Source organism: Phytophthora infestans, genomic scaffold, assembly GCF_000142945.1.
Source record: "Phytophthora infestans T30-4 supercont1.5 genomic scaffold, whole genome shotgun sequence".
In the NCBI taxonomy this organism is placed as follows: Eukaryota; Oomycota; class Peronosporomycetes; order Peronosporales; family Peronosporaceae; genus Phytophthora; species Phytophthora infestans.
The window spans coordinates 3,129,000-3,146,870 of record NW_003303754.1 but is presented as its reverse complement, the minus strand read 5'-3'; the positions used below and the strand labels follow the sequence as shown (position 1 = coordinate 3,146,870).

Below are 17,871 nucleotides of genomic sequence, written 5' to 3'. Positions count from 1 at the left end.
CCCCCGATAGAGTGACAGTCCCCACTCAACCGGAAGAGTTTTCTCCTAAGACGCCAGTTGGCAGTGCTGCGTATGAAGCGCCATTCGTGCTGGAAGATGGCTCAGAGTCGACCAGTGCGCTGGCCTCCTTGCAGTCCACGATGACTGAGATTCGCGTGCTGTTCACTCGTACAGCGCAGAACATCCTTCGCCACCGCTCTTTGCTGGTGCAGCATGTTGTACTGAGCTTGGTGCTCGCTCTATTCGGCGGGTTGATCTTCAACAACGTATCCGACAACCTCGCTGGCTTCCAGAACCGTATGGGCGCTTTCTACTTCATTCTGACGTTCTTCGGCTTCGCAAGCTTGAGTTCCATGGATTTATTCATCTCGGAACGTCCGATCTTCCTCCGCGAGACTGGAGCCATGTACTACGGCGCCTTCAGTTATTTCTTAGCTAAAATGACGCTCGACTCGCTGCTGCTTCGAGTGCTTCCTGCGTCCATCTTTGCCTGTATCTTCTACTGGATCATGGCCCTGCAAGCTTCAGCTGAGCGTTTCTTGCTCTTCTGGCTGACTTTGGTGCTGTTTAACGTAGCGGCGGGCTCCATCTGTCTGCTCGTTGGTGTGCTCTCAAGACGTGTGGGCTCTGCCAATCTCGCTGCTACAGTGGTGCTGCTGATCATGCTACTGTTCGGAGGCTTCCTGCTTAACTCCGAGACGATGCCAGACGCCGTTGGTTGGCTCAAACACTTGTCGATTTTCGGCTACGCGTTCGAGATCCTCATGACCAATGAACTGGAAGGAATCATCTTGTCGTTTGACGCTCCGGGGTACCCTGCGGTTCCGGTGTACGGAGAAGTGTACATCAAGACGTTGGGTATGGACTACACGCAGCGTTTCTATGACGTGGCGGCCCTTGCGCTGATTGCGATTGTGCTGCAGCTTGCTGCGTACTTGTTCCTGTCCCTACAAGTTCCGAAGCATCGTGTCATGGCTCAGTATGCTAAGAGTGACGGCTCTGGCGGCAAGGAGGAGGGATACGAGGCGTGCAGCTCGGGTCGCATTCATCAGTGAGTGCATTGTTGCGTGTGGATACTGGGGACCATACAGACGAGGAATAAACAAAGAAAGCGAATAAAAGTGCGCTTTTAAATGATGCTTTCGTCGGCAAATGGCAATCTGGTTTAGATGGGCCCTTCAGTAGTCATAGTATCGAACATGTTATTTCTATCCAAGGGTATTCTTGTTGTGGGGTGGATCGAAGTGTACCTTCGAAATGGTACTACATGCCAATCTCTCATTGTACTCCAAGTTTAAAAAGGATACTGCGAAACATTTAAAGAACATGAACAGCGCCAAGGCATGGATGTCTCGGGCGATTTTTGCCAAGTGTCTCAAAGACGTTGGCACAAAGTTCAGAGCACAGCACCGCAAGTGCTATGCTGATCGTCGACAATGATAGCGTCCATGGGGGCTACGACGCTGGTACAATTTTAAATGTCGAAGTGGCGTTCCTACCGTCAAATACTACTACAGTACATGTAGTAAGCGACAGGGTCTTGACGCTGGAACAAATGCTGCGTTCAAGCTGCGTTACCGGCGTCACCAGATCCAGCGAGCCGACCGAGCGATGGACATGTCGAAAGCGACCAAGTTATACAAGTTTGACGTTCGCCAAGCGGTGGTATCTGCTGGAATTCCATGCCACCCTCGATATTTGCTAAGTGCTGGAAACACACAGGTCTACTCGATTACTACTGTATACGTGCGAATACAGTGAGCCAGAGGAGGAAGACTCCTTACTTGACGAGCTACATGTAGCTAAAATGCTGTCGCGCCTACATGCCTTGACGGTGACAGAGCCGCTGAATCCACCAGATGAGACCGTATACGACGACCCCACTGATGAAGATTTCTCCGAAAACAAAGTGGAGGGCGTTCCCGCGAGTGGTAAGCAGAGAATGATGATGTACTGTAGAACACGATTCTGCGGATGTTAAGGAGCAAATTAAGTGGATTGCAAAGCTTCTTATTCGAGCTGATTCAGCGGGCGTGGCGGATAGAAGTGTCCAGGGGCTTTAAACGATGCAGAGCAGAGAGTCTGAGCTAAGTAGGAAGGAAAAGTACAAGCAGCAAGTGTCACTTTGGACGTGCTGCACAATAGTGACTTTCACATAGTTAAGCACCTCAGAACAGTCATTTATTTTGACATTATTTTTTTTATAGTCCGAGGGAAGGGTGAGATCTCTTCTTATATAAGTTGTAAACTACATGTACTACCTCCAGTCCGAAATGAGAATGTGCACTTCAAAATAGTGTGAAAACATGAATTTTAATGATGGTTTTGATTGGTTGATAGCTGATTTTACACCCGGTTTGGTCAATTTGAAGCACGTTATAAACCTATGTTTATTCCACCACATTGCTATGACATTCTTTTCGGACCGGAGAAAGAGCAAGACTAAGCCGGTAGTTTATTCTTGTCGGAGGGTATTCCACGAGTAGGGATTACCACCGAAGCGCTCATATGGATACTGTATGAATAATCACAGATGCGTGCAGTATTACTATTAATAATGTGATTACTGTGCAGAATATGTAATCACCTAGCAACGTAAGCATAATTTACGAGCTGTATCCTAAATGGAAAGGCAGACAGCGACAAACGCTATTACCGCTGTCCTAAGCGAAGTTTTGTCCTAAGCGAATTTTTATTTTAGCTAATCACATTTCTTCATTTAGGAATTATGTCCGCAGCTAAAAATACTCTGTTAATTATGAGACTGTTCCTGCCACACATTTGACTTTGTCCCATGCCGAACACACCATGGGGAGGCCACGCTCATCTGGAACAGGCAGAAGGCCAAAGAGGTTTACTCGTATTGCTGAGACTATGCTCTCGATGTACGCCCGCGCCGAAGTGGACAGCGTCCGCTTGGCGCGTTCGCACGCCGTACGAAGACGACGCAGAGCTCGCTGGTTCGACGTCATATCCTTGCGGTGCTTACGCTTGAACTCGGTCACGAAGAACTCGACCAGACGGTTGTCGAAGTCCTCACCGCCCAAGTGCGTGTCACCCGCCGTCGCCTTGACCTCGAAGATCCCGTCTTCAATAGTTAGCAGTGAGACGTCGAACGTGCCGCCTCCGAGATCGAAGATCAGCACGTTGTGCTCGCCTCCTTTCTTGTCGAGCCTATAGGCGATCGCAGCAGCCGTCGGCTCATTAATGATACGCAGCACGTTCAAACCAGCAATAGCTTCAGCATATTTAGTCGCCTGACGCTGCGAGTCGTTGAAGTAGGCCGGGACCGTCACCTCGGATGCTCAACAAACTATTCCGGTTAGCTGCTGGATGTGGCAGTTGGTTTGATCACGAGAATACTGGACGCGGGTTCGAATTCCGCCGTGTCCACTTTTTTATTGGCTAAAATAAACAACTTAAGTATCAGTGAATTTACCTAAATCTTAAGTTTTAGCTACTAATTTTGTGTACAACACACGGCCGCTCGCTTAGGACAGGGGGAAACCGGTACATGTAATACCAAGTCGGTAACCGACTCTCCGCAGGACACCGCCTTCAACCGTCGAATCAACGTGCACCGGACCTGTATTGTAGGCGACATTGAACATTGGGCCAGAATCTAGAGAGGCATAAGAGGTCTACATTTAGGAAAACCTATATCGACATTTAGATATAGGGTGCAATCATGCGTTTAGATTTCGATTTTGTGGTAATTTTTAGCCAATTCCCAGCCGTTTTGGAGCTACAGTCGTTTAAAAATGCCCTCTCAGAACACTGTCATTTTCGGGGGAAAGGTGCGCCAAATACACAGATATGATTGGTCTAGAATCAAAATCATATGTCAAAAAGAAAGACGACACATCGCCCGGTCGCAGATTGCCCTTGTCGATTTATCATTCAATTCTGCCAGCAGGATGGTGAAAAATATTATAAAGGTATCCGTCAGGTCATAATCTCGCTTTCGACCCCTGTCGTTTTCACTGGGCTTCGTACAAATATTAGTTTAAAAAGGAAGTGCTACAATATCAGTTATAATTGATATACCTCAAAATCAGTGTCTGGGTTATTCTTTTTCTCATTAACCACGGAGTCAACGGTGTTGGGAGCACAACCAAGGCAATCAGAGACCAGTTTGCGTGTCATGATGCCTTTGAAGAGGCCTTGTTCCTTCTGGCTTTTGAAATACTCGTAGCTGTTCACAATCATCCGCTTCTCTCCTGGGCAGAACTCATGCTTGCCGGACATTTTCGCTGACCTTAAAGGATGCTTCTGGCTAATTGATGAGTTCTACCGCCCTCTCAAGACACTAAGTTATATATAGCACTTTTATTTATAGCAAACAGACCGGACCTGTATCAATAATATGTGCACAGGATCGTGCAGCCTGGAATAACTTGCCGAGGCGCTTATTGCGTACGCGCCGCTTAATGGACTCCGGCCGAGAGAAAAGATAAACGTGGAGAATGAGCGATAACCCGACGCATGCGGGAGCTGATATACCTCGGTGGCAAGACGGCTCGCAAAACGTGTTCACATGCATACATGCATTCTAAATGGGAGTGCCCGACTGCCGACTTTACAATTATATACTGTACCCAAGCATGCATAAAATGGACATAGCTGACGGTCTTTGCAACACTTGCTCGGATTAGTTGTATCCAAGACAGAGCGTCTTGCCGAGTCGAGGACTTAGAAGGTGGGGTGGTGCAGGCCGCGCAGCGGCCCCTCTCTTCACTTGCTGTGCTGTGCTGCGCTCGAGGGGAGCCGCGGCGCGGCCTGCACCGCTGTTGCTTACACACGTAGTTGGTAGTTGCCGTCAGTTTTGGATATGAGGTGGCATCACATGGGCCACCTCTCCACCACATCCCTCGGCTTATCTTTAGTTGGGTGGACGCTGGCCTCTTTCCTTCAGCCATTGCCCTTATTGACATTTATCCAATCAAATAGACTATTTGATTGCCTTTTAACCTATCATATTGCACAAACCGAGTATACAAACTCAAAGGTATTGCGTCGCAACACTCCCACTAAAGAAGCCAGCGTTGCCATAAACTTTCTTCTTATTGTCACAAAAGATCCTTCTCGAAGTCGACTTCAACCTCTCTCAGATTTAGCATGCCCAAAATAGCAAAATCAAACTACCGAACTGGGATTTAGTATAACTTTGAATGCTGGGCACATACCCAAGCTTAAATTCGCAACCCAAAATCAGAAGCAATACTTTATTTCATATTAAAAAGTAACTTAGCTTATGTATTTGAAGTTTCCGACTTTTGCGAGAGCTGCTCACTCTCTATTTTGCTGCTGTCAAGCGCAGGTCCCGACGTTACCCTTCGGGGGGGGGGGGGGGGTCACAAGCGTCTCCGTATCCCATCAGGCGACAGTGATCCGGCATAGGCCACAGCGGCCCTCGTGTCCTGGCTTTTTTGCGCCTAAACGGATCGCCAATGGCTCATTGGAGGTACTGCGAAGCGAAAGTCCGGTTATCCGGTACCCGTGAATTTCCAGTCTTTGACCATTCGTGCTTTACTTGGTGGTATTTAGAGAGTCAGGATAGAATTAAACTTAAAAAGAGTAAAATATACTCTGGGGCAAGGGGCTGATAGCCCGGACATGTCAGAATTACTTTTAGAGGGCTAGGTGACGTGTAAAACTAAGGTTTATGGCTAAAGCCGTACTTTTACCAAACCCTTACACTAAAATGTGCCCTTTATTGTTAACTTCATTTCTGACTTTGCTGCCAATAATTGAAATTCCACTTTGATCTTGTAAACATATCTTTGAAGCCAAATCTTACTTACGTATGGCAATCTTTATTTATGGAACTCTTATTTAAGGTCTTTAACGCCCATCATAAATCGGAGTTTTTCAAACTGATTTTAACTCAAGGGTTTAGTTAAGGCATCCGCTATCATATCATTGGTGCTACAATAAGTAACCCTGATTTGCTTATCTTCATGTTTATCTCGTGTAAAAAGATGTCTAATATCAATGTGCTTAGTAGAAGAGTGACTGCACGGGTCCTTAATAATACTGATTGCGGCCGTATTATCACACCAACAATGAGTCGGTAGTAATTGCTCGTAGCCTAATTCTTGCAGTAGTAATCGTAACCACATTGCTTCTCTTACTCCTTCACTAGCGGCGACTAGTTCTGATTCCGCTGTATTAAGACTAATACAATCTTGCTTAATACTCTTCCAGGTAGTGCATGCACCAGCGAGAATTGATACATATCCTGTAATTGATTTCCTTTCTTCAGATGCATTCGCGAAGCTCGCGTCTGTGTATAGCTCTAACTTAATAGTACTATTACCATTGTACTCAATGCCATACCTCGACGGTCCTTTCAAGTACTTTAGTACTCGCTGAGCCGCTCTCCAATGAGTCTTATTATAGCAAGATAGATATTTACTAAGCTCTCTGACAGCATTAGCGATATCAGGTCTAGTTCCCCTAACTAGGTACATTAAGGACCGAACTAACCCTCTGTAGTCGAATGACTGTGCCGCTATTTGTTCGGGTGACAATGTCTTTTCCTTCTCTAAGACCACAGCTTTTGCTTGTGGTGTAGGTGCAGTATTGCAGTCTCTCATCTCAAACTTATCTAAAAGGTCGTTAATATACTTTTGTTGAGATAGGCGTAGAGTCTCTTTTAATCTCCATTTTAAGCAGGTAGTGCAACTCACCCAAGTCTTTCATAGTAAACTTGTCAGACAGCTTAGCTTTAAGATCATTTATAGAACTTAGATGTGATCCTGCAATTGTCAGGTCGTCCACATACACACACACTATAAGGACGTGCTGAACCCCATTTATCTCCCACCGTTTTAGATACAAGCAATGCTCTTTCTTGCATCTAAAAAAGCCTAAGGTTTTTAAGAAGGTATTCAAAACTTCATACCAAATTCTAGGTGCCTGTTTCAGTCCATACAGGCTCTTCTTTAATTTGCAAACTAGATTTTCAGTTCCTTTGCGAAACCCCATTGGTTGCCTCATGTAGATGTTTTCACTTAAAACTCCGTTTAAAAACGCTGTAGATACATCCATTTGGTGTAGATGCAGCCCTAATGTTGTGGCTAATGTCAGTAATAAGAGCAACGATTCATATCTTGCTACAGGTGCAAACACCTCTTTATAGTCAATTCCATACAATTGTGTATTTCCTTGCACAACTAACCGTGCCTTAAAACGGTCCACTGAGCCGTCGGCTCTGTATTTAACATCAAACATCCAATGACAACCCAATGGCCGTCTTCCAGTAGGAAGGGGTACTAATTCCCACGTTTTATTACTTAAAAGGGCGTCATACTCTGTCTTTATTGCACACTCCCACTGCTTCGCATGTGGGCTTTTCCTGGCCTCCTTAATTGACCTAGGAATAGGTATTCTGGCTGTCTTATTAATAGCTACAGTATTTAACTCTGTCACGTAGTCGTTGAGCCGCACATTTGGCAGTCGTCGTCTTTTAGACCTACGAACAGCACCGTTTTGCACTCCCACTTGTCTGGGTGTCGGTGGTCGAGAGACACAATCTGGGCCAGTGGTGTCAATATCCTGCACTTCAACTTCTAGATTAGGTCTAGTTCTTTTACCTAGGCCTTGAATTACCTTTTCTTCTTCAACGTTGACGCTACAGTCCTCGATAGGGAACGATCGACTGATCATTGCTTAAGTACCAGCTGAGCTAAACTTTACATCACGGGCAATAAGGTATTTATTAGCCTTAATGTCCAGGAGTCGGTACCCTTTATGTTTAGGCGAAAATCCCAACAACTTACATTCTATAGCCCGATCGCCTAGTTTAGGATCCTTTCGTTTTGACTTTGGTATATGCGCATAGCAAGTGGAGCCCCAAATTCTTAACTCTAACCCCTTTGGTTTATGGCGGTGCAGTAACTCATAAGGGGTTTTCATTCCCAGTCTAGCCATTGGTAGTCGATTAGTGACATCCACCATATAAAGTAGGGCCTCAGGCCTCCATTTAGCAGCCATATTAGCACCCCTAATAGCACACCTAACACCAGCCATCATGGTCTGGTGGGCTCGCTCAGCACTGCCATTTTCTTCTGGAGATTCAACATTAGAGCTTTCAAACTGTAAGCCCAATTTATCGCATATTTTGGACACTTCAGTGTTTATAAATTCTGTTCCACCATCAGTCCTTCTTCTTCTGACCTTATAAAGAGGAAATTGACACGACAGCTTCCTCAATAAAGACTTAATTTTCCCAGGTACCTCTTTTAAGGATTTTACGATAATGTACCACTTATAAGCAGTGGCGTCATCTACAACAGCCAATGCGTATCGGTACCCAAAAGATCCGTATAAACCGTTAACTCTTAATCGTCCGGTTGAATCCATATGAAGTGTATGTAGTGGTTCATTACTCTTATTTCCCACCAAATTTCTATATGACATTCTTTTGTCCTTCATTTAAGCGCACGTTTTACAGAAAACGAGACCTTCTTAAGCTCTGAATACGAAATATGAGGAAGACCCTCAATTTTCTGGTTGCTGATAGTCCTAATTAGACGTTCCTTACCGACATGACCCAGTCTTAGGTGCCACTCCTTTAAAAGGTTAGCTAAGTTACCACTCTGAGTGCTAAAAACACGCCTTTTAATTGGTTTAATACTCGGTAAGTAATAGACTTCTCCTATTGCCACTGCTGCAAAGAGCAAATTTTGGTCATTCCCTATAAAAAATAGAAATTCACCTGATTTTGACTGAAAGTGCCTAAATCCCTGTCGAGCTAAATAGTAGGCACTCAACAAGTTACTATCACACTTACGGTCAAATGAGACATCACTTAATGCTAATACACTCAACCTCTTTTTAGGGTTTAAAACGGTAAGCTTTATTGATCCCTTTAGTGAGCTATGAGAAAAGCTCCCGTTTCCGTAGGTAAAATTGTGGCCCTGACTCGGTTTTAGGCTCCCACTAAACCAGCTTCGATCTGATGTTATAGCTCGGCCTGCACCAGTATCAACCACCCACATATCATCGGTCAGTTTTAACTTCTTCAAGGCTCTCAAATAGGAGTGATGCTGCTTACGTACCTCCTCTTCGATGTCGTCCATTTGTAGTGGGGACCTGACAGGGGTATTCGGCACGTTGCCACCATCCTCAAAACCTTTATGGTAGGCGGAGTCCAGATCCTCAATGTCGTCCATCTCCTCGTCCTCAATGCACTCTTCCAGAAGAGTCTTCCCACACTCATTTAGGCGTTTTCCCCTTCTAGCACCACCGATTTGAGGGTATTAATCGGGGTTGTCTTCGCCTTCTTGGCCTTCTTAGCACCCGGTGCAGTGTTGATATCGGTCCTAAAAAAGGGTCCACCTTCGCGGTTAGGATCCCTATCAGCGATCATCCCGGAACAGTCCGATTTAAAGCGTCCACTCTTGAGGCAGTACAAACACCTTTTTCCACCCTCACCTGCACCGCTTTTTCTCTTGACCCCGACATTGTTGACAGGAATCGCTTGGGTTTTATCCATTAAACCCACTTCTTTCTTGGATCGGTCACCAAAGGTCTTGCGTAAGTCCACTTCGACCCTATCCACCGTGAAGTCCTCTTTCTTCATGGAGATCGCTAAAGCCCAAAATTCACTTGGGAGTTGTGACAGGACTTCGATGCACAGCCAAGACTCGGTCACCATGTCCTGGCCGAGCAGCTTCCGAGACTTTCTGTTAATCTCGTTCTTTGCCTTCTTAAGTTGCGCGAAAAGTGTCCTGAAGTCACGCCAAGGGCTACGCAACACCTTCAACCAGGCCCGGGTCAGCTCAATCAGGCCCGCAGCGTCACCTTGGCCGAAGTCCTTCTCGAGAAGTCGAATGACTTCACATGGGTCCATGGAGGACACCACATCGGGAAGGGTAGAGAGAAAGAAGTTTGGAAGGACCTGATTGAGCAGGTTTTGTAAGTCGCCCCTTCCTCTCATCCAGTGCATCACGCCCCACCGCACCGAGAGCACCTCTTGCTCGTCCATTTTGGTGGTCGGTGGTGCTGGCTTCTTAGGATTGTCCCGCAGGAAGTCGGCCATGAGCACCTTCGCTTCAGGCTGTTCCTTCTCTAACAGCTTCGTTTGGTACTGATGGTCCAACTGATTGACGTAAGTCAACAGCTTGTCCTTCCACATAGTGTAGGACTTACCATTAAATTTCTCGAGGCCACCACCAGTCTTAGCAATAGCAGCCATTGAGAAGTACTTGAAATGTTTCTTACACACGTAGTTGGTAGTTGCCGTCAGTTTTGGATATGAGGTGGCATCACATGGCCACCTCTCCACCACATCCCTCGGCTTATCTTAAGTTGGGTGGACGCTGGCCTCTTTCCTTCAGCCATTGCCCTTATTGACATTTATCCAATCAAATAGACTATTTGCTTGCCTTTTAACCTATCATATTGCACAAACCGAGTATACAAACTCAAAGGTATTGCGTCGCAACAACCGCCCTTGTAAGCCCGAAGACGAGTGCAAAAGCGCTATATAGTGAACTCCAATTTAACCGTACTATACTATCAGTACACGTATAAAAGTCGATGCTATTCGGACAAAATATGAACGGCGTTACCGCAACCATACTATAACAACTTTAACGACTAAAAGCAGCCATAGTGGACGGTAATTTATTGTAGTCGCCAAATAATTTACGCAGCTCATCGCTGGATTCTCTAAAAAATAGAGATGGAACTGACACACCAGATTCGAGAATTCCACACACACATTTTGTTTTAAACCACTTATCATGTTCACAGCTCTGAGTGCCTCAGATGGGCGAGAAAACATTGGCGCGCGAGTTGGCCCGCGCTAGACTTGACGAGCTCGCGAATGAAGCAAAAGCTGGAGACACTGAACAGGGAGCTGGTGAGGCTGCTGGAGACTCAGCTGAAGCTCCACGCCTCGATAGAAGACAGCAGTTACGCGTTAGCAGCAGCTTTGAGCTACAAAGACGAAACTGTCCAAGATGGTGTTGTTTTTTTTCGGGGTTCTGTTGGAGATGGTGGTCAACAAATTGAAAGGTTAAGAGGAGCGTTTGAAAGGCGTTCGTATTCTTTTATTGAACAATGCAGAGCCATGACTTATTTGAGTTCATCTTCCAGCGTTTTATTGATCTCTCTAGTTGTTTCAGCATCGGCTTTAGTCATAATTCGCTCATCGAGATGCATCAAAATGACCCAAAGCATTCTCAAACGCATTACCTCGACATCATTCTTCGAAACGTTGTAGATCTGCCTCTGCATGTTTCCAGTCAGATAGCTGTAAGCTTGAGCCACCACCAAAACACCACAGGTAGATCCGTCTGGCTGCTCAGGAGCTTTTATCCACTCGATTGGATTAATTTTAAGAGGGACATTATCCGCCGTAGGTCCATGCTATCGCTAAAGAAAGCCACGAATACCTTCTTTTTCAGCAATATTCTTCTCGTCATCTCTTGCGACACCTTCCCAAACGACCATCAAATCATCATGGTATTCCTCATCAATCAAAGGCTCGTACATGTAAACTTGCACCCGCAAAATCTTTTTCGGTGTCTCCACATAGCTCAGATGAATAATAATGATGCCCCAGTGGCTCGCTTTCATGATCACAGGGTTGATGATGTACTCGTACTCTCCCAGCGGTGTACACGGGGTCCTCGGCCATATCAATACCCAAGAAAGCGATGATAACGCGAGACACTTCTCTCTCGATTTCACTATCATTTGCAGACAGAAATCGATAGGACTGTCATTCAGCCATCCTCGGCATAGTCCACCCGCAATATTTGCAAAGCTGATTAAACCTCCACCAGACAGCGTGACAAACTCAGTGCGAAGGCGGCAAGATGCATACTTTGAAATAACTTCGTTGGCCAATATCTGATGGCGTTCGGAAACCGCGGTTCCAGCAATTCCACAAGTTCTCGTCTCCTCAGTTCACGCCCGACGGGACCTTACGCCAATCGTGTTCCAGCCATTTTCGGTCTTTGATCCAAGATTTAGTTCTGGTCTTTACATCGTAGAAACCTGCTACGCAGTTCACAAATTGACTAGCAGCAAATAACATTTAAAGCAACCATAGTACATCAGCCATAGTTTAGCAGCCAAAGTTTAGCAACCATAGTATGGCAAGCATACTTCAATAGCAATCTTTACCTGCTGAACTTCCAAAGCTTGGTGTCTATCGAAGCAACGACGTCGAGGACGATGCCTTGATTTTTAACCGTGTCAGCCAGCTCGTCGGGTTTTATCAGCTCTTGCCTTGCTGTGGTTATTGCAGCCTGCACTGACCTCATCAAATCCGGCGGAATTGTAAAATTGTGCATATAAGACGCTGGGCGCTGCGCTTCCCATTGACAACTAACGGTACGACCTCGCAAGTACAAATCATATAGCTGAACAGGATATTTTCAAGATCCCCGCAACGTACTTCAAATTCGGCGTGTTTCGTGCGCAAACGAGAAGTCGGTCGAGTGATACGGTGAGACCGCTTGGATACTTGTGTACTGCTAATCTCACTGGAAGCTTCGTTTGGGTAAGCTGCTTGGACGTTGTCCGGGGTCTTCCGCGACGCTTTGGTTTTGGTACATTAATAATATCAACTTGACGCGCATATTCTACAGCAGGGCGCGAATCTTCGTTAACATCATCACTCCGACCGCTGCTTCTGGCTGTTCTTCGTTTTTCATCCGTTAGCGTTACCTTTTTTTTTTTTGCGTCGGCGGCACTTCATCATCATCTGTATTACATTCGCCAGTATCTTCAGTATCTGCTCCCTCTAGTACATCCATCAATGTAGCCGTTTCAATCGCATCTAGTGAGGATATTGTGTCGGGGTCAAACAATGCTTCATCTTTGTGTCCACCTGCATCCTGACCAGCTTTCTTGTCGCTCAGCCCCGCATCAATCAACTCTTCCATGCGTTAAGTTCATCATAAAAATCCGTAGCTGATAAATTGGATAGATGCTCTAGAAGTGGTTTATAGCATCGACTTCGCGTACGAATACTTTTCCGTAGACGAAAGCACGACTTGGTTTGCACTCTCGCGCCGCCGCAGCCGAACATACACGACTTGTTTGACGACTTGAGGCGGTTGAGTTGCATTCTGCTCACTTTCATATGGCAACCTTACTTTGGGTAACCTTAATTTCGACATACGCACCATAGGCTGCAGTGCATGATATGTAGAAGCTAGGTCTTCCTTAATATCCTAAGCACTGAAAGTATTCCACCGTTCGTAAATCGGAATTGCAGGAAGCAGCTTGCTCTTTGGCAGCCACATGCATAAAATGACGGCACGGTAGGCAGTTGCTGGTGTAGAATAGACAGGAACACGTCCAGTCCCTATCGTGACACGTGATTGTGCGGTTTGAACAGTATATTTTCCAGCTTGATGTGTTGGATATACGCTCACAGCTGGCTGTCTCCACCAGGGTTCACAAATCGCTCCCATTCCTTTTTGACTTTTTCCAGAATAGTTGTAGATAGCCTACCCACCACTGCCCTTAAGAATTTATGGAGCGTTCTCGGCATTCTCGACGTTGAATGCTGACGGCCGATCTCCGATACAATTTGCTGTGTTATTGTCATCTGATGCTGGAGCAAAGCTGCTATGGTCTTGTCAATTCTGTGTTTTTAGTCCCAGTAGCATCTTTAACTGATTCCAGTTAGACTCGATGCGGTTCGTAGTAGTGTTTCCCGCACTAAAGTGTTTTCCACGTGCAAAATTGGACCACATCGCGCTACACGTATTCCAGTTCTTGTCAAAGTAGGGAAATGGCTTGTGTCTTGTTATTCATGCAGTACCGCTTGAGGGCTTTGAAGCTGACTTCGTACGCATCTGACGTCTGGCTAATTGTAGCACAAATAAAAAGGTTATTTAAATTATCACTGAGTTATACCCACAAATACTTACGAATACAGCAACTTTATCATCAACTTGAGAAGCTCCTCACGTTCCGCTGCCTTAATCCTATACACGGTACGCTTGGTCACCTTTTTCCAATATGATATGGCATGAAACTGGCGCAGCAAAAAAAAATTGCTTGTGGAAAAGATTCCTCCAGAACTCTCCATTCTGTGAAATCCTTGTCGATCACTATTGTTTTGACTTCCCGCCACAGCACATTATTTTCCTTGGCGTACTTCAAAATCGTCGAGATAGTGTCCGCCTGCTCGTTCAGGCAAATGAAGTCGACAACTGGGAAACCTCTTCCAGTGGCGGTAGTGACGACCGAACTCCCTGCAAACCAGTAGCAACACCAATAATTAAAGTTGTTTTTAAAACTTTATGGTTGCTATATCCATATTGCTATGGTTGCCATAATTGTGGTATTAAAGCCCAAGCACAACCTTGAGACTACACGTACCCAAATGATACTCGAGGTTGTTCGTGCCGTGCGCGAAGTCCATCGCCAGCGTTTCGCCCCACCGCTCGAACATCAGCTTTTGAACCTTTGTCTGCATGACGACCCCGCAAGCTATACCCATTTGATCTTGCAGCACAAGTACGTCGCTCCCATCGATCTGACGAAGACAATGGAGCATGTTCTTTAGGCGATCCTCGCCAGTATCCTGACCAGCAATACTGCGAATAAGATTGCGTGTCTGCTGCGGTGTTACTTTGCAGAATAAATATGGCCAAGCACGAAACATAAGATAAATACCAAATTACAAATTCAGACACATGCACCCTACCCATGCGATCACTTAGGAAATTTGCAATGTGTGTGGACGACACACAGGCGTCAGCCAGGGTTTTCACGTCGTCGCGGTCTTGGTCGTCGATTCACAGAGTCTTCGTTATAAGATATGTCGAAGCTTGGGTAGAAGACGTAGGATGCGAGTGCGTACAGTTCTGTAGTCATGAACCTTTAACAGTTAATTGACAATAAAAACAACAACGATGAATACCAGATTGCATACCTCGTTCCGGATAATGATCGCATACGTGCTGTCATCTTGTCGAGAAACAGTGGGTGTGAATCGCGCCTTGCAACCGCAGTATCGTTCCGATGGCCCTTTGACCGTGACTCTTGCGAAACTCCGTGTGTGGAGCGATAAACTTTGTGTGTCCACGGAAAGTCAGTCGGGATCTGTTGATCGTGTGATCTGATTAGCAACACCACGTCTCTGTTAAATACTGCATTTTAGGAGAACAAACACGACGCCGTACCTGTTGTAGAGAGCCGTCGTTTCCGAACTCCGTACCCGAAACTTTAGACTGTTCTTCCGCTTGTATTCTTTGAAGGCACTCTCAAACTTTTTCCATGATTCTATGGGCTCCGATGGGAAAGGGGGAATGGCGTTTGTAATTTTGTTCTTCGAGACCAGCGAATGCAGCTCTTCAATGTGCTTGCTTGAGCGTTTTCTTGGTACAGTCGTGCACCTCCAATTCGGCACCGGTATCAGTCAATACCCTGCCAGATTTTATGATTACGCGAATCGGATGCGCAATTACCTTTGCCCATCACCACCCTAGCATTTAACCTCAACGGGGTTTTCCTCCTCGCGGAGGGATGACACGCCGCATCGATCTGATTTTAAATTTTGGTTCGGACGTCTTCATACAAACACACATTTTGATTCTTACCGCCAAAGACAATGGGACATCGCCCTTCCTCCTACATGTCCCTAACTCTAGCACAAAAGCAGTCTTTGTGCGAAGCACAAGTCAGATCCTGCATGCTCTCACTCCGAACTTGCTCGTTGGGCAACGGAGCGCTTTAAGACCCCCAAGCAGTAAAGCGCACTACCGTCCAGAGTATTCTTAAGCGGTTGGCGGACGTTGCCGCCTTGCTGGATGCCTATCGCGACCGGATCGGAAGCGCTGTTGCGCGCCCGCGATTCGCGCGTCTGACGCCAAGATTATGCAGAAGATTGAAGTAAATGTTGTACTGAATTAACAAAACAAATATCAGTGCACTGAATATTGCGTTTGTTTTTTGCTTTATGTTGTGCACTTATGCCCTGGCACTGTTGATATGGTCCGCCCTGCCGAATTGGAGGTGCACGACTGTATATATTGCAGCCGTTTTGATTTACCATCATCGCCACAGGCGCTATCATCCGACTGGTAATAGATTTCCTCAGCATTCCGTTTCTTTCTGATACCTTCTTGTGCTCAACAAGATTAGCCACAGATATCCAATAAGCAGAGTATAGTTGAAGCACCACAAACTTAACGCAACCTTACGGTAAATGCATAAACGATTCGTACCGGACGTCGTGCTGATCGCTTCCGACAGAGTTCTGTATCATCTTGACTTCCTCCCCAGCTTTGACTGCTTCCACACCCTTATCAATCGTGACAGCGTGTTCTTTCAGGTGGTGCTCTTTACACAACGCACAATTTGTTAAAGCTTAACAAATGTTTCAGCTGAAATGATAGGCCAAAGTCGTACCCGTGCGTGCGGCAGAGTGCGCAACCAAGCAATCAGATAAAACTCCCTTGTCTTCTTCGTCAGGGAGATATTCGCCATCGTTGGTATCATCCTTCGTGATACCGAGTGTAACCAGCATGTAATTCAGGTCGACGTTTTGATCCCGCCGCCGCCGCCCTTAAACTCATGCATATAAACTGTAAGATATGTCTACAAGTGCCCCTGCCTACGGCAGTTTTCCTACCATGCGCAGACGGCGTCTCCATTTGAAACGTGTATCGCCTTCTCTGGCCTCTTGTCATCTTCCCACTTTTCTTCGTATTCGGCTGACGCGTCGTTAGGTCGGTGACACCGATTGTGTTCCGTAAATGAGCGGCTCTGGCTACTCGTACTTAACTGAACAAACACGTACTTAAGTGAAACAAGTTTTAAATACGCATCTAAGAGAAAAAAAATGAAAATTAGAGCAATATTTTACGCGTGGAATTTTTAAATTTTGTTAACGCAACCATAAAGGTCTAAAGCAAGCACAATATGGGAGATTTATGGTTTCCGTAACCACTCCGGCAAAATATCGCTTGCCATCCTACCTAGAACCGGAGCTGACAAAATCAAACTTAACATTCATGGACTTAACAAAAACGTTATATTGCAGAGCCTAAAAAACTAATTTTGCAAATTCCAATTAGTTAGCTGATTTTTCTAGAAATAAGAAAATATTGTTTGGAAAAATTAGAGATATAAACTGGTGCGGAGTACTGATGTATGGACTACGTTGACTATCCAGGACTATGGACTATGATGCAGGAGTGCATGTTAGTGAAGTCTGCGCTAATGGGTACCACACCAGATGTGACAAGCGAGAGATAACTTCACAACAACAAAAAAATACGTGCCGCACGGACAGCATCTTGCTGCCTGTTTAAGAAGTTGCCGCTGAGAGTGAGCTTTCGCGCTGCGTATTTGTTGCCTTTCGCAACTGCTTCTGAGCCCAAACCTCGCTAGGGGGAAGCTCATTGTTGACGACAGCGATGGCAGACAAGAATTCTAGTGAAGAGGAGAAAAAGTTTCACCCACAGTTTGACGGCTATGATTTCGAGATTTGGCTGGAGCGGATGACCCTGAAACTGATGCGTAAGGGGCTCTTGACGTACTGCGAGAATGATGTGGACGAACCGGAGAAGCAAAAAGCTGATGAGCATACTGTTTGGGTGAAGGAGACACGTAGTACAAAAGAATACTTGTACGACGGTATGACATATAAACAATGAAAACCGCTAAACAGGAACCGACCCCGTTTCGAGTTATGCGGCGTCTGAAGAAGCGTTTTGTTGGCAAGCTGTACTTCAACTATGCGGGAGAGATGACTAAATTGCGCCGGTTGCATCTGGATCCTGCTGGTAACGTGTCAGATCACTTGAGTGGGGTTCGTCGTCTGGATCGCACTGCGGTACTGTGTAAAACATTGGATGATTACGAAAAATATAAATTACTTACCGG

At 45.8% G+C, this 17,871-nt stretch overlaps 2 protein-coding genes across 2 annotated transcripts; one reads left to right on the top strand and one right to left on the bottom strand.

Moving 5' to 3' along the window:
* Positions 1–140: 140 nt before the first annotated feature.
* Positions 141–1,055, top strand: PITG_04307 (ATP-binding Cassette (ABC) Superfamily; the record flags this gene model as incomplete). Its single annotated transcript, XM_002905910.1, has 2 exons — positions 141–953; positions 1,011–1,055. 2 exons carry the CDS (start codon positions 141–143, stop codon positions 1,053–1,055), a joined length of 858 nt encoding a protein of 285 aa, XP_002905956.1.
* A 10,865-nt stretch (positions 1,056–11,920) lies between these two features.
* On the bottom strand, positions 11,921–12,908 carry PITG_04305 (uncharacterized protein; the record flags this gene model as incomplete). Its single annotated transcript, XM_002905909.1, has 4 exons — positions 11,921–12,038; positions 12,419–12,605; positions 12,691–12,727; positions 12,774–12,908. 4 exons carry the CDS (start codon positions 12,906–12,908, stop codon positions 11,921–11,923), a joined length of 477 nt encoding a protein of 158 aa, XP_002905955.1.
* Between the last annotated feature and the right edge of the window lie 4,963 nt (positions 12,909–17,871).